We start from the raw sequence: 16,298 nt of genomic DNA, 5'->3' as shown, positions 1-16,298 counted from the left end.
CACAAGGCACTTTGTTAAAAGAGATCCTAAGGGAAAGTGACCACCTTGACAGGCAAGAGTGGTTTACTCCTTCCATGGTTAAACCTAGGATCACAGGACATTAAAGCCATTGCAGCAGCCAAGTGTTTGAGAAAGGAATTATTGCTGATTGCTTCTCCAGCAGCATCAGCAGACCTGACAGGCATCCTACAGGCACACTGTGAGACACAGAAGGAGAGAAACCCATACATCCATGTAATTTAACTGCATTACACTATCTGCTTTTCCTGGCTCACTAATAGAAGAAATTTGAAAGTGGAAACAGAGAGTGTTTGCAAAGAATAGGAAAAGGCAGCAGAAACCTACAGGAGCAACTAATTCTATGCCAGAAATATATGTAGCAGACTATTTACCCCTGTCAGAATTATCTACACAGGACAGGACTTCCCCTCCCTGGGGGCACTGGGCTGGGCTCCAGCGACCAGGAAGAAGGAATCCCTGGGCCTCAGAGATGGCAACAACTGATGCCACTGGCATGATCCAACTGAGCTGAGTACACCTCAGGTGACACAACAGTATGTAAGGGTATATAATCCTCAATATGGCAAGTGAATTGATCTTAGAAATGTGCCCACAGTGCCAAAATTTGTTACCAAACTCCTATAGCATTATGGGTGCACCTGAATGGGACCTGCCCAAGGAAATTTTTAGGATAGTTGGAGTAATCGTATTGAAAGCTTGTTAACAGAACACAAGAATAATAAGAGATGTAAAGTCGCTTAACTGTGGAAACTATCAGGCAAAATTTCTACTCTGAGGGATGAAAACAGATGCTTACAGAAGTATGTATAAGCCCTCCTGTAAGTAACAGATCATTTCAAATTATTAAATCAGAAAACATATTGGCCAATGAGCACGATGAAGACCAAGAGAGTCAGGCTAAGGTTGAGCTCACTACTAATCCATTTCTAAAATTTCTGAAAAAATCAGGTACAAAAGGAAAATACACAATTGCAAAGGCATAGCCTCAATTTACAGAGATATTTAAACCTCATGGAGTTTGATAGCAGAACTCTTGAGTATTGCATACAAATTTCAGCCTCACCTGATTTTATTCAGTTTGATCCCTCAATTCTCCCATACCTATTTTTCCCTCCACTGCCTTTAATTCTTTCTCTGAAACAACACAACTCAATAAATAATGTAAATAATGTACCTAGTGGAAATACAAATTTCTTACAGCTCCTGTCATTAGACAAACACCTAGACATCCTGCTAGGAAGCACGAAATGGCTGGACAGGACAACCCAGGGTCAGTCAGTATTATTTTAGCAGCAGAAAGGCCTCTCTTTCTGAGGATGCTTGGATGAAGATCCTGACCTAAGGGAGAATACACAATTTCTAAAGAGCTTGGACCCTCCTAGGGAACCTTAAAGATTCTGCCCTTGAAGAACAACAGAAATATGGACACACAGGATGGGTCAGGTTACTGTTTATGTCTCACACTGCATGACGTCCCATCCATCAACATGCCCCCCTTCCCATTAATTTAAGTGCTAAAAATAACAGCACTTGAAAGTGGTCACTGTGGGAGAAGATGGTTGAAATAGCATTAAGAGACCAGTATCACCCCACTCTAGAGTGCCAAAGATGCAAGGTTCATTCACCAGAGCAGAAGGAACTATGTTTTAGTTCATATTGAACTTAGTACTGAATCACCACAGACTGAGATGATATACTGGAGTGGGGGAATGAAGGATGGATGTGTTGGGGTCAATCAGCTGGAAACGAGGCACCCCCCTCCCCCCCGCCGCTACATCCTTATGCTCTTATGCATACAGAGTCACAAACATGGCTGAGAACTAGAACTAAGAGAGACTAGAACTCCTCAACCACTAGTTGCTGGGTCATCAATAACCTACAGGAATAGCTTCAAAGATCGTTGACTTGGACTTTGTAACTGATAAGAAGCGGGAAACAAGAAAACATGAGTATTATGGATATTTGAGGAGATCTGGAGGACTATGCAAAATTTACTAAGGAATGTTTAGGGAAAGAGTCAAAGGTAGGGAAAAAGGGGAATCAGAAAGGAACAAAGTGGGGAGAACAGAAGGGAAGAATAAAATGGTCCATTTGTGTGTATGCAGCTGCTAGTCAGAACACTAGTCTGAATGAGCCCTGTACCTGATCACAGTCTATACTATCTTGCTAATATTTATTAAATATCTTTCTGTTTAATTTCACCCTCTACCCTACATGAGACTGTTAAAATGTCTAGGTGACAGAAACTAGAGAGACCAGACTAGCTGAATCAAATGTCAGCAACTCGAGTTAGATGACAGGTGATAACAGCCCATGTCTTTGTGGTGCCAGCAACCAACTCTGTGTGGGTCTCAGCATCCGCAACAGGAGGGACCATAGGTCATAGGGCACATGTACCTGGGATGCCAGCAACTGGAGGGACCTGTCCGATTATATTTTCCCGTAACCTGATGTGCATGGGTGCATATGTGTAATTTGCTAGAAATCTTGTAGTAAGGATGGGATGAATCTGGTAGCTTGACAGAAGCAAGACTGACGTAGCTCCATGACCCCAGGTACAACCAGTAGCGAGACTGAGAATGTATTCCCAGTAGGCACACACAGAAACACACACATACAACACAGTCAGACACACTCAGCACTCGCACAAACACAAAACAAAACCAACAGCCTCCTCCTATCCCTGCTCTGGCTGATCTGGATGAAGATCCACTAGGTACAACATGGATTCCCTCCCACAGATGGGCTAAGACACTCAGTCTACTGAGTAGCTGGCTACTGGATCCCAGTCTCTCCAGTTGCTGGCACTTGGGTCATAGAAGCCCCTGAGGCCACAGCCTCACTCCAGTTGCTGTTACAGACCTCCCAACTCACCAACACACACACACATAAATACACTCTTTCCACACACACAGAGCGCTTACTGTGACTTTCCTGGTCCCTGTGGTAGCCAAGTCACATTTACATATAACCAGCCCTTTTCATGCCCTTATACGTCTATTTTCCCATGGTTATTCCTCCTGAAATTGCCTAGATTGATTCCTTTCCCTGTCTTTGGTTCCTCCCATAAACACTCCTATTGTAAACCCAAATTTTTCTTCCCCTGCATCCCAGATCCCTTTGCAGCACACACAAACACACACATGCACGCATGCGCACACGTGCACACACAACCCCTCTCCGCCCCCCACAACAGTCCTGCTCCTGCTCGCTCGATGGGTTTTATCCCTAGACCATGGGGCTGATATTTGTCCTGGGACAGTCCTGGGAAGAGCCCAGGACAGTGTGATGCACCTCTCAAAGAGACGGAATTTGGGTTCTCACATGCCATTGTGCCCCTGAATGCCTCTGGGCTTGCAGAGATGGGACTGTGACATGTTCCTGTGATAGTCCTGGAAGCAACCAGGGCAGGGTATTACCTGGGCTCCTCCATCCACCATTGTCTTTCTGTGCTCCTCTGTGGATGTGCAGATTAGTTGTCTTTTTATCAGATAACCTAACAACTTCAAGCTATGCTACCTGGTTTGTAGGAGGAAAATGTCTGAGTATGAGCTGACTGTGGGAGCTTACAGCACAGTCCATGGGCCAAGCTGAGAGCCTTTGCTGATAATCATGGGATCCATGACTGTAAGAGCGCTTGTGAGACAAGTGTGTAAGTTCATGCCTCTCTTTGCCAGTGAGTATTGAGCTGTACCAGCTGGCAAGTAAAAGACCCATATACTGGGCAACACAGCTCAGGATCAGGGCATGAACTGGAGAGGGGCTGGGGGCCAGTGCCCAAGGCATTCAAGGCATCTGCAAATGTGCATGTGCTCACGAATCTAGAGGGTGAAGGGGGTGTTTTTCACTAGTGAACTTAACTCAAATCACCCACAGAGCAACAGGACAGGGCTATTTATACTTACTTTTTTTTTTTTGAGTTTTGGTAGCGTTGTATGTGAGTGTTGTTACAGGCAGCACTCTGCCTGTTGCAGTCTGTAGCTGGATGTGTCAGCATGTGTGCACATATTTCCCACGTGCCCACACCCCCCTCTCTCTGGTACACACACTCAGCTTCACTAGTGGCTGAACCTGCACATGGGAAAGCAGCAGCCACCTCTGTAGGTTCCAGTGGCCTGGAAGGAGGAACACCCAGACCCCAGAGGATGCCAAAGGCAGTGTCTTATAACATCCCTTAACATCATACTCTACAGTTTTGTTGACCCCTTCAAAAAACTGTAACACAGGATTCTCATTTATAGAAGCCCTACCGATTCTTCCAAATAGATTTTTTTATTCAGTTGTTCATTAATTCTTTTTTTGCCACCATGTCTACCAATGTGCCTGGTAAAGACCTCACACTGAAGTTTCCCAGCTTTCTCCCAGTTCCTTCCTTTATGTTTGGCTTACTGCCCAGTACTCAGGTGTTAAGAAAGATTTCAGCGTGAGGTCACAAACTACTGTTGGCAGTTCAGATTTTTCATCCTTGCATTAAAGTTACTTTAATTTCAGAAATCTTACAGCAGATTACAGCAAGATGAGTCAAAAGGAGCGTATTTCAGATCACATTTAGGACTAAAGGGGGTTGTTGCCTAGGGAACTGTGACACATGACAGGATGCAGGGGAAGAGCATTTTACTTTGCTCAGGAGGAGGAACAAGTTTGGGAAAATGGAGGGTAAGGGGATAAAAGGGCCAGTTGCACGTAAATAGTTTGCTGATCAGTATACTTGTCTGGCCATGCCCTGTGTCTGTCCTGTCTTCTTTAGAGTCACTTCTAACTCTTTGATAGGTGAAGGCTCTCTACTCTGTGTGCACGTGTATACGTGGGTCTGAGTGCAGCAACTGGAGTCAGGACCACAGGTCACGGAGGCGTGTATGCTCGTGGTGCCAGCAATTGGAGCAAGTACAGGCATGCACGTGAGCGCATCATTGCTAGTGAAGATTTGGCCAGACCAGTTAGCGAGTAGATGAAGCAACCTGAGAGCTGGGGCGAGCGGTTCTCTAAGGGCCAGATCTGGGTGTGACGGTGCCCTTGTGTCTCTAAGGGCAAGACCACAGCAGGGTCAGCTATTGGGACACCTAAGTTCTGGCCAGTTTTATGTGTGTGTGTGTGCGCGTGTGTCTGTGTGTACATACACCACGGTCTGTCTGTAGCCTCAAGGACTACAGGTGCCAGCAGCTGGGGTGACTGGCATCCAGGGGGAGCTCTTGAGCACACCGAGTCCAGCCACTGGAGGAAGCCACCTTGTACATAAGTATTAGTGGACTCTCATTTTGTTCAGCCAAAGAGGGTAGCAGACTGAGGCCATTGGTGCTGCTTGTGTTCATGTGAGTGCTCTGAACATCTCTGCGATCTGTGTGACCAGCTGTGTACATATGTATATTTGTGGTGTACATGTGTGTGCCTACCGGGAATGTATCTTCATCCTCACCACTGGTTGTACCTGAAGAGGACACTGAGCTGCAACAGCCTTGCCTCTCTTGAGCTATTGGATCTAGCACGATATATTTCCTTTAACATCCTTGACTTCCTTCGCCATGAGAACTGCACATTTTGAGCACCTCATATACCCATATTTATCCAAGCTTATCAGTAGTTTCATTGTTTTCCTCAAAAGCTTTTTACAAGTCAGTATTACAACAGTAATCTTCCATCCTCCTGAAATCAAGTGATGCTAAGTGACAGGTTGCATATCCCTGGTGGTTATTCAGTTATTTTATTCTTAAATCCCTTTAGAACTCTTGGGTAACTTCCTCAGAATCTGGTAGTGTGTCACTGCTCATTTTACGCATCTGTTCTACAATTCCCTTAACTCACACTTCAGTCTGAGATAGATTAAAGCAGGGTTCTAACACCAGAACCTCCCCAAACTCCTTTACTATAACAAAATCTAATGCAATTTGTTTGTTTGTTTGTTTATTTGTTTGGTTTTGTGGAGGTAGTACAGTCTTTTGCTATGACTTTTTCTCTGAGCACTTCTTTTATATCTTGATTGAACAGTGATTCTGTAAAATTCTTGAAAGATTTCCCAATCTGAAGTGTTTAAATAAAGGTCCAAAACTAATTTTTTGCTTCTAAGAACTGTTCAAGTCATTCCAGATGTAGATTGCCATGGTTTCTCTATACCTTGTAATACCACTGCACCTTTATTAAGGCTCATGAGCCAAATTTGAAATCTCAAATGATTTGACTTCTTTCTTTCAAATATTTACTGATGTTTGCCCTAATAACATTCTACAAGAAGTTCAGGAGTGTCTGGCTCCAATGCCCATTCAGACTCTGCAGATTATATAAAGGCTGAATGTCAGAACTGTTTTGTTAAGCTTATTAAGGACCAGATTCCTGCAACAACAATCAATCAATAGGATATTTATACTTCAGATTACTACAAATAAAATCCAATGTGATTTCAAATACAAAGATAAACAGTTCTACTATAATGAATATCTATTTTTCTAACACATAAAAGTTTGTAAGCAACCGTAATTCTATGCTGGAAACTGTTACACTCTCAACATTTAAAATCTATTGTCTAAAGTTAGACAGATTCATATTTTAACTCCTGAAGAGGAACAGGCCCATTTTCAGAGCTTTTGAATGCACCTATCCAAGAGCTGAATTTAGCCCAGCGTATTCAGTATTGTTCATTGATATAGGGGAGGAAGTAAAGACCAAAGAGATGAGTCTGTAAATGTACCTCACTGTATGGAAAACCATGCTGCCAGAGGTCAATGTTCACAAAGGAGACAGAGGAGTCCTGTAAAAATCAACTTTCTTTGAATAAAGGGGGAGTCCACTGGGCATATCCCTGTGGGTGTCTCTCAAAATTGCTGAAGGATGCAGCCCCTTTTTATCTTAATTTCCCGACCGCATATGACCTTCCTCCTTTCTCCATTGGCTGAGGTACTAGGAAGGCACAGACTTCCTGATCCGCCTATTACATATTCCTCCTTAACTCCTCCTGCAACATACATTGCATGTATCTCAAACTTTATGCTGCCCAGGGTGGAGAAGTTAATATTCCTAAGCCTATTAATTCTGCGCACTCTTTCTTAAAGTTCAAAAGTTCAGACTATACTTGGTTTTGAAACAAACTTTTGTTTTGGTCAAGTTATCCATTTTTCCAGAACCTGATTGGTTCTTTCAGGTTATCTAGCAACTGACACTCATTGTGGGCTTCTGACAGATGTTCTTCTGTTCAAAGACAAATTGCAGATTAAGGCATGACTAAAATTTCTGAGAAAGTAAAGTTGTAGGCACCCATACTACAACAAACTTTTTATTTGTAAAGACATATATGTCTATATTTCTATCATCAGTTACTTAAAAAATCAAATAGTCAATAGTGGAAGAAGGTGGTAGTGAAGCACACTGCACTTCCAGATCAGGCAGCATGAAAGATGAAATTCACTTCTCTACAGACAGATTGTGATTGTCTCTGAATGCAAAGAGTCACCTGAGGAAAGAGAAGATGGAGTTAGCATGGGCTGTGTGCTTTTCGAAGCACACTTTGTGCTGTTGCTCATTACACAAGCCATGCTTAAAATAGTGAAATGACCTTACCGATTATATCAAAAAGGAGATGGGAAGTAGCAAGATAATATTTTGCCACCATGTGCTATATGCTTCAGTGGGATATTGGAATATACTTAACATGACTTCTAAATATCACGAAAGGAGACAGAAAGAGACTTATAGATTATTTGACTGATGTGTGTAACATAATTAAAAAAAAAAAAAAGGATTATACAAAAAAGGAAAAAATAGTGATTGTTTCTTTGCTTCAGATTGTAGCATAAGAAAAATTTTAAAAATAATGTCAGTGTATTTAGAAAGAATGGTTCGTAACTGCATGATTTTTCTAGCTAGGAAGAACGGTAATTTGTTACCCCAACTGATTACTTTTCTGGAGGAATATTTTGGGTTTTTTTTAAATTTACATACCCTTCGCAGGCTCCGGCAGGGAAGCCGTGCTCCCGAGCAAACATGCTGGAATGCTCCGCTGAGTCACCTCCCGGGGTCCCTTCTCTGGAGCCTCCTCTCCTCCTGCTTCGCCATGGAGAAGGGCACAGGCTCCCTGCCGGCTCCCTGCAAAGCCCCGGCCCCCACCCCTCCTCCTCCTCCTCCCCCCAAGCCGGGCTTCAAAGCAGAGACAGCAAAGAGCACCTCACAGCTGGGACCGGGCCCCAGACACGCCGGGGCGGGAGGCAGCACAAGGAGAGGCGGAGCCAGACGTGACGAGCGGGGCCTACGGCCTCGGGTGAGGTTCTGCTGCCGCTGGGGTGCGCTGGGTAGAAGCGGCGGCGGCGGGACGGATCGGAACGCGCCGGGAGAGTACGGGGCCAGCATGGCGTGGACGGTCGTAGAGCTCTTTTACGATGTGGTGTCCCCTTACTCCTGGTTGGGGTTTGAGGTGAGGCGGGGCGGAGACGGAGGCCGTTCCCGGGGCGCCCCGCCGTTCTCCCGTGTCCCCGGCCCCTGCGGCGGCCCGCTCTGGCTGCGGCGGCCCGCTCTGGCTGCTGCCGCCGCGCCGCCGGGCCTGGGCGGTCTCTCCCGCCGCTGCCTGACCTTCAGGAGGCGGCTGAAGGGCAGCTCGTCCGGCCGACTTGCGATGCCATCCCCCCCCCCCGCTGCAGGCAGTACCCTTCCCACCTTATGTTTAGGTTTTATTTTTATCTCACTTGTCAGGGGTATATCGGTTTCTTCCTCGCATGTTGAAAACCAGGGACGCTAAGGAAGCATGTCTCAGCCGGATAGCACCATGGCCTGTGTGTGTTTGGGAGTTATTGCTGAACATTTTGCTTTAGGGATAATTTTGATGTTTACAAGTGCAAGTGTCCACTCATGAGCTTGATCTTTTCCTTATTTACCCCTGTTTAGACTTGTGTAGTCATAATACAAATGGGGTCCTTCCAGTTCTTCTGAGAGTTCTCCGGCAGCATCCAGAAAAGGCTTTTAGGACTATCACTAATATAATAGAAAAGGGTTTATCTGCAGTGTCTATTTGATGCCTTAGCTTATTTCCTTCCTAGCTGCATGCAGCTCTGTAGACATCTCCTCAGACTGTTACTTCATTGCTACTTAATTATGTTGCAGGTGCTCTGCCGGTACCAGCACATCTGGAATATTGATTTGCGCTTTCGTCCAGCTTTCCTTGGTGGCATAATGCAAGCAACTGGTAGGCAATACAGGGAGATTAGTTCTGTAGGGAAATACCTTCTTCACTAGTAGGGGCAAGCTCTTAGTGAGTGCAGAGCCCACAGAGCCAGCTTTAAACTAAGTTTTGGCACTAATAACATTAACTATAGGATTGTGGAGCTCGGTAGTGACCGAGAAATTAGCCACAAGGAATTTCATACTGTTGCAACTACACAGCCACTGTTTGTGGCACATACAGTGTATGACAAAGTTTGTCAGTTCTAAATAGGATAATAATAATAATGGATATGGAATGTTTTGCTAAAATTTTTCTTTGGGGTTCGAACCAGAATTAATTTGTGGAACACTCGCAGCTTGTAGTATGCATAAGGATCCAAGTATGCCGTAAAATAGTACTTGTGGCCTTATTAGAACAAATTAATCACTGAGACTTACAACTTAAAAATCATGAAATTAACAAGTCTCTACATTTGTTTACACGTGCACTAGTAGTTGTTTAGCATCCCTGCTAGGACGTTTGCACCTTGGATTAAAACTGGTTCTGCTAACTTAAAGGGTTGATCTGTGCAAAACCAAAATAAATCGTGTTTAAATCCTAGCATTATCTTTGGAAAAGCTGTGTATGTTTCAGTAAGCCAGTATGAAATTATACTCTTCCTTAGGCACATGTATGCCTGAGGTCTAACTTGTCCAGTGTTATATAATACAGTTGAAAATCTCAACAGAACTTTTTCGTGAAAGGTAACAAACCCCCAGCGATGTTGCCAAAGCGTGCAGAATACATGCTGAAGGATATAAAAAGGATGGCAAAATACTACCAAGTGCCTGTACAAATGTCAGGAGATGTCTTCCAGCGTGTGCTTGGTACAAGTAAGTAAGAGACTTTGCTTAGCTGGTATGTTTCAACTATAGCACTGCTGGTTCAAGTTCTCCCTAACAGTAAAAGTGAAGGTGAATTCCCTGTCCACAGCCTTTTCCTGTATCTGTGAGCAGTATGAAGTCTGTGCATTTTTAACCATAAAAGGAATTTCTGGAGGAATGCAGTTGTGAATTATATTAGCATGGAAGATACTGTGAATCAACATAAGCTTCACTGTTTGGGGACTATTACAGAGAAGATCATACTGTTCTCGGGTAGCATTTGCGCAGTCTGTATCTGTTCCTGATCCTGTGCCTTGTTTCAGTATGTTTCTTGTGTCTCCCCACTAATCCCAGGCAGTCTTGGGGCCATGCGCTTTATCACAGCCGTTGATATGACCCAACCACAATACTTGGAACCCTTATCTAGGGAGTTCTGGATACGTTTTTGGTCACAGGTCAGTATTTTATGAAGCCACCTTCTTGATCCTTTCTCTGTCACCCTTCCTATGCCACTTTGTTCAAATGTGGAATTCAAGCAAGAGAAAGGAAATGTCTTTTAATGAAAAGTCTTAGCAGGAAACTTAACGTCATAGTGGTTCAGAAGCCATTACAAGAAAATAAGTAGCTTATAGTCAGCTTAATTTGCCTTCTTTTAGCTATGTATGGTGAGTCCTATGGGCTGAGTGGATCAATACTTAATACATTCCTAGATTAGGTGACTTAAAACTTTTTCTGAGGAAGTTTCTCTAGCAACTGGTGGGTTTGTTTCTATTTTCTTAGAAAACTTGCTTTCAAGTCCAGAGCTGAACTTTTGTTCTTATATTGAATTATTTTTTTATTCTTTTACCAGAATGAAGATATCAGTCAGCCGGAGAATATATTGGCTGTAAGTGTCTGCTTTTTGTTGCTGCTTCTGTGTTTCTGATACAGATTCTTGCTGATGGCTTGGATCAGTAATAGGCATGAAGACAGCTTAATGAAGACAGCTTAATCAAATGATGACTTGGCATTTTGAAAAATTTCAGCTACAAAAAAGTGCATTTAATTTCCCTAGCAGGTCTGTTTGGAATTGTTGTTTTTTTTTGGTCATGCTTTGAATGACACTCAGAATGTTAGTTCATTAGGTGCAATACCCAGAATGGACAATGAATTATCTGTTAATACTTTTTATTAACAGTAGTGAAAGTATGAACAGTGTCTTCAGAATGCATTGAGATTTTGCTGCCATGTGAAATCTTGAGGTGAAATGCAGTGCTTTAGGGAAGTTGACTTTCCTTGGAGTGATGGAGACAGCCTTTACTATTAAGTTCAGTGCTGTATTTCCCTTTTACATGCTTAGAAATTGTACTCTTTTGTTGTATTATTTTTTGCTGTTTAGATTTTGTTTGGTACAGTAAAAGGTATAATGGCATGTAAGTTAGTATACCATGAAATCCTCTTTAAGGGCTCTTATTTCTACATTATTTTATTTTTTAAGTTTTTGGAATATGAAGAAAAGAGAGGAATTGTCCATGATTAGTCTCTCCTATCCAACATCCCTATTTGAAATATGAAACTTGCAGTCTTGATGTTTCCCCAGAGTCTAGTCCTTGCACTTCAGCTTCATCTTAGTGTACCTTTTTTACCAGAGTTTCAGCATTTTGCCTTTTAAAGAGGTAAGATTGGAAGGATATAATTAAGCTGTGGTGCATTAACCCTGGTAGGCAGCTAAGCACCACACAGGTACTTGTTCACTTCCCCCCTCTGCCCAGTGGGACAAGGAAAGAGGAAAAGAAGAATAAAAGCAAGAAAACTTGTGGGTCAGAATAAAATTGCTTAATAAGCAAATGGAAGTGGAAAAAGAGAGACAGAAAACAAAGCAAATGATGCAGAGGCAATCACCTACCACCTCCCATGGGTAGACTGATGCCCAGCCAGTGCAACCTCAGTCTATTGGGGGGGGGGGGGGGGGGGGGGGGGGCAGGGAGAGTGAGAAACAGAGAAGGCCTTGACACTGTGCAAACACCATTCAGCAAAAGCTAAACATTCATGCATTATCAGCATCATTTAGGTCACAGATCTAAAACAGAACCATAGGAGCTGCTGTGAAGAAAACTAACAGCCAGACCCAGTGCATAAATATATACAGAAAGTCCTCACATAGTCTCTGAATCCATCATTATTTAAATAAAGATAAAGCAAGGACATGCAGAACTTCAGAGAAACAAACTTCATAATCAAAAAGATCTCTCTGCAATTTAGTCACTGTTTGGCTGTCTGTGAGTATCCCCATAAGTTCAGCAAGGCAAAGAGGTAGGCATCTCCTTGTTTGATTGTGTATGTCTTCATACAGGTATTAGCAAGTACTAGACTTTCCTCTTTTCTGGAAATATGCCATCCAAAGGTGGGTGAGGGGTCCCAACCCTTTCATCTGAGTCTTTGTAGGTGAATTTATTTTACACATAAGTTCGAAAAATTGAATGTTTTTTACTTGATACAGTTCCTTAGTATTTTTTTACTTTTTTTAGTCAGCAGTAACTCCACATAAATGACTATAGAAGCAATGTATAGTCTTTGAATCCTGCCACAGTCCACTTAAATACCCCTTCTCCCCTAAAATGGTGAGGACCAGATAGTACATCTCTGACAGTCTGGCTACCAAGTATACACAGCATTTAGTTCTATGCCAGTGTTACACTTGTTTATCTCCTGTTCAAGTAGAGTCAAAAAGAGCTAATCTCACTGATGTGGAAGTAAAAGAAGGTACAAGAAAATGTGGATGCTAAATGAAAAAGTGATTGAGAGAAAGAAAACAAAAAACCAAAACTCATTAACACCTGCATGTGCAGGATTACTGGTCCATGTGCAGTACTGTAAGCAATTTTTACTTTTTTTAAACTAAAAAAAAAAAAGCATGTCATTTGGGTAGATGGCATGGAAGTGATCATTTTTTGTGAAATACTTTATTAAAGTATGTACTTGTAACTTTGATGTTACCCAATAAACATTGGACCTTTACCTGTGGCCACTTACCGCATTCCCATGTGGCAGAGGCACAGAGGAGGCTAAAAAGATGCAGCAAAATACTAGCAACTGTTCAGCCTCTGTGAGTTACAGTCTCTTTCATGCAATATCACTTACTGATCCTATGTGGACACAAGTGTCACAGAAACTGTTTTTGTCTTGGCAGGCTTGTACAGATTTTCTTTCTCAGGACAACTTTTTGGGGGTGGGGGTGGGTAAGTTATCTGCTATGTCATTGGATCAGAGGATAAACTTAGTATTTATGTTTAGTCTTTCTTTTTTCTGTTTAGGAATTTCTGAAAAAAATGCAGATTTGGGGCTTGGAAGTTTAAAATATCATTTCTACTTTGTATCTGAGAGTTGATAAATGCTAAATGGGTTAGGAATACAGCAAGATAGTTGTGCAAGAAGTGCTTGCAGGGTATTTTTGTCATTTTTTTGGTAACAGACCTTGGGTGATAATACTGAAGATTAAATTAATGAGACCATAGTAGGAATGAGAATATTTAGTATTAGAGTACTCTTAATTATATCATCTTTTGTCAGGTTGCCAGACAGGCTGGGCTATCTTCAGAGCTTGCCCAGAAGCTACTTGAAATGATTTCATCCCCTGCAGTGAAGAACCGACTGAAAGAGACAACAGAGGAAGCAATAAAATACGGGGTGAGATGCTTCCAATGCCATTTGGCATCACAGCTGTGGATTCCTTCCCTATTAATAATACTGGGAAGCAAGGAACAATGAAGGTGATGATTAGAAAGCATTGTGTAGACCATCTCTCTTAGGTGATCTTTGCTTTTTGAGCATGTGAAAGCTAACTCACTGTTGGTGGTAGTTTATCTCATTGTCATCTGGGAAACCAAGGTTGAGGCATTCATCTCACTTCAGCTGGACAACAAGGATAGGGAGGTACAGGACCAGTACCATTTATCGCTGCTTGACATAAAACTATGGACTTTTCAGGTTGCTTTTTTTGCTGCTTCAAAGGGGCACACAGGCTCTGGAGAGTCTCCTACTTTCTGATGGCTACATTAGACTCACCTTTAAGAATTAAGAAGGTGAAAAGAAGGGGAGGAAAAAAGTCAAAGTTATTTTATTCCTGAAGATTGATCATGTGTCTGCAAAAATTTCTCTCATAACATTCTCTTGTTTCATCTCCATGGTGTCAACAGGCATTTGGGATGCCTGCTGTTGTGGCACATTTTAATGGGGAACCTCATCTCTTTTTTGGCTCTGATCGTTTAGAGCTGCTAGGCAGCGTTATAGGTGAGTACCTAATAACATCACTTTCACCCTTTTTTAATGACATATGTAATACAGCTAAATAAAACACTTTTAAGGTCTTTCAAATATTAAATAATGTTGGGTGTCCTTCTCATGGGATGAAACTGCTGACTGGAACGTATCTCAGTACAGTTAGAGTGACCAAAGATGTAGTCCTTTTCCAAACAAGAAGTAACTTGAGTTCTCCATTCTCTCTCGGTACATTTCAAGGCTTTGTGCTTCACATGCCATTCTCAAATTACTACTGAAACCCTTAAGTTTTAAAAGTGTTCATATTTAACCTTTTGGTACTGGGGATTAGGTCTTGGCTAAGATTAAGACTACAGATGATACTGCTTTTTTTAATAGCTTTAACATTCTTATTTTGTATCTGTTCCTTCTTAACAAAAAGCATATTATCACAGTTCCCCAATCCATAACCTAACTACACAACTTTTTAATAGATACTCGTATATTGATCATCCTCCTTTTCATTTTTCTATTAATAGAATATGAACTTTAAATTTTAAAAGAGAATTGAAATAGGTTGTGACAACACTCAATCACCTGCTTTTACATGAGGTAGAGGGCATTTGACTATTGATCTTAAGATTTGGCACTTGAGTTTGTCACTGGAAAGAGTTATGCACATAATTAGCTCTGATGCACTTGTTGAAAAAATTAATCAGAAAATCATAATTAATGTAAAATAAAATTAGTTATAGGTTTAAACAGAAGGCATTGAAGGGATTTTTTTGAGGTCTGTTTTCTGGATGGGTTTCTGATTATATAAAAATATTCTTGATGAAAATGAGAGTAAGAAAGATGAATACTCAACACCCACTGTGATAGACAGTGATCCTAGTTGGAATGTTATGGCCTGGTTTCTAGTCTCAACTCCAAGGTCCTCCACAGATTTTCCTTTTGTTTCTCTGAGTCCCCAGCCTTCCACCCTTTTTCTCTTCCTTACCCCCAGCCCCTCAAAAAAGGAGTCCTAAAAAGAATTCGCTTCACCCTCACGCAGAGTGCTCCAGACCTGCAGAATCTCTCATCTGTGACAGAGGAAAATAATTCTTCTGTACAGCTTCAGTTGTGAATAGACAGTGAAGGATCTATGGAGCTGGCTGAAGCAATGCCGAACAAGATAAAAATCTGTATTCCATCATCAGTGATTACCTTTCAAAAGAGGAGTAGCAACAGTAATCCTACTGCAGAAATGTGACTGGCCAGTCACTTCTATATATCAAATTATAACTTTCTCTCTTTTGTGCTGGTTTGTCTTGCAGGTGAAAAATGGCTGGGACCAGTTCCATCAGTTCCAAGCCCCAAGATGTGAAAAGTCCTAGGGAAATACATGGGAATGAAAATATATATGTACGTGGGCAATCTTCAGTGATTATCTGAATGTATCAAATTTTATGGAGAGATGGCTTTCTCATCCTTAACAGCTAACTTTACAGCTCAGTCTCGTCTTTATAATTACAAAGAAGTTCAAGGTTTGCCAGTATTGCCAGTCTGGTGAGGTCTTTACCAATACAAATTTGCTTCTTTTCTTTCAACAGATTAATGATTAACATTAAAGATGAAACATAAAATATTTAACTTGTTTGAGATTAAATATTCTTCTTTCCTGATTAGTTCTCTTCCTCTTATCCTAAAAGCATGAGGATTAAATTGTTACGGGACTGCGATCTATGGATTTCTTGTATCTTCCTGCTTGTCCTTTAGAAATACACACACATACAGCCTAAGAGAAGCTGGCCACATTCTCCTTTTATTTTAAGTCCAAGGTACTACACAGACACTAGAAGCATAGGACAAGGTATTCATGCTTCCTTTTACTCTCCAGCATGGAAACTGGAGGGGACACAAGAAAGAAGAGTGGAAGAGAGAGAGGGACGACTCAAGCCCAAATTAAAATCTAGGGAACCAATCAAGTATTTCAAAAGGAACGTCCCCCTCCTGGACAGTATTTTATGCACCTTGCTCTGCAGTGACTGACACTTGAG

The 16,298-nt window shown here is 41.9% G+C and overlaps 1 protein-coding gene across 3 annotated transcripts; it reads left to right on the top strand.

Moving 5' to 3' along the window:
* Window positions 1–8,306: 8,306 nt before the first annotated feature.
* GSTK1 (glutathione S-transferase kappa 1) lies at window positions 8,307–15,886 on the top strand. Of its 3 annotated transcripts, XM_086478809.1 has the most exons (8): window positions 8,321–8,416; window positions 9,100–9,181; window positions 9,904–10,032; window positions 10,378–10,478; window positions 10,874–10,909; window positions 13,573–13,689; window positions 14,199–14,292; window positions 15,576–15,659. In XM_086478809.1, the coding sequence occupies exons 1-8, from the start codon at window positions 8,351–8,353 to the stop codon at window positions 15,623–15,625; spliced, it is 675 nt and encodes a 224-aa protein (XP_086334935.1). In that variant the 5' UTR covers window positions 8,321–8,350; the 3' UTR covers window positions 15,626–15,659. The 3 variants fall into 3 exon arrangements, with proteins under 3 accessions (XP_086334928.1, XP_086334920.1, XP_086334935.1); XM_086478802.1 differs by lacking the exon at window positions 14,199–14,292 and having other exon boundaries at window positions 8,307–8,416; window positions 15,576–15,886; XM_086478794.1 differs by lacking the exon at window positions 15,576–15,659 and having other exon boundaries at window positions 8,307–8,416; window positions 14,199–15,054.
* Window positions 15,887–16,298: the final 412 nt, after the last annotated feature.

This window comes from Leptosomus discolor, chromosome 1 (genome assembly GCF_034619465.1).
Source record: "Leptosomus discolor isolate bLepDis1 chromosome 1, bLepDis1.hap2, whole genome shotgun sequence".
Classification (NCBI taxonomy): domain Eukaryota; kingdom Metazoa; phylum Chordata; class Aves; order Leptosomiformes; family Leptosomidae; genus Leptosomus; species Leptosomus discolor.
Note: the sequence above shows the minus strand (reverse complement) of the source record. Positions and strands in the feature narration are given on the sequence as shown.

Bases quoted from the DNA above. Each gene is read 5' to 3' on its own strand.
- GSTK1 (XM_086478794.1), top strand. From the start codon at position 8,351: ATGGCGTGGACGGTCGTAGAGCTCTTTTACGATGTGGTGTCCCCTTAC. The intron at 9,182-9,903 runs GTAGGCAATACA...TTTTCGTGAAAG, and splicing joins TGGCATAATGCAAGCAACTG to GTAACAAACCCCCAGCGATG. The intron at 10,033-10,377 runs GTAAGTAAGAGA...CACTAATCCCAG, and splicing joins CCAGCGTGTGCTTGGTACAA to GCAGTCTTGGGGCCATGCGC.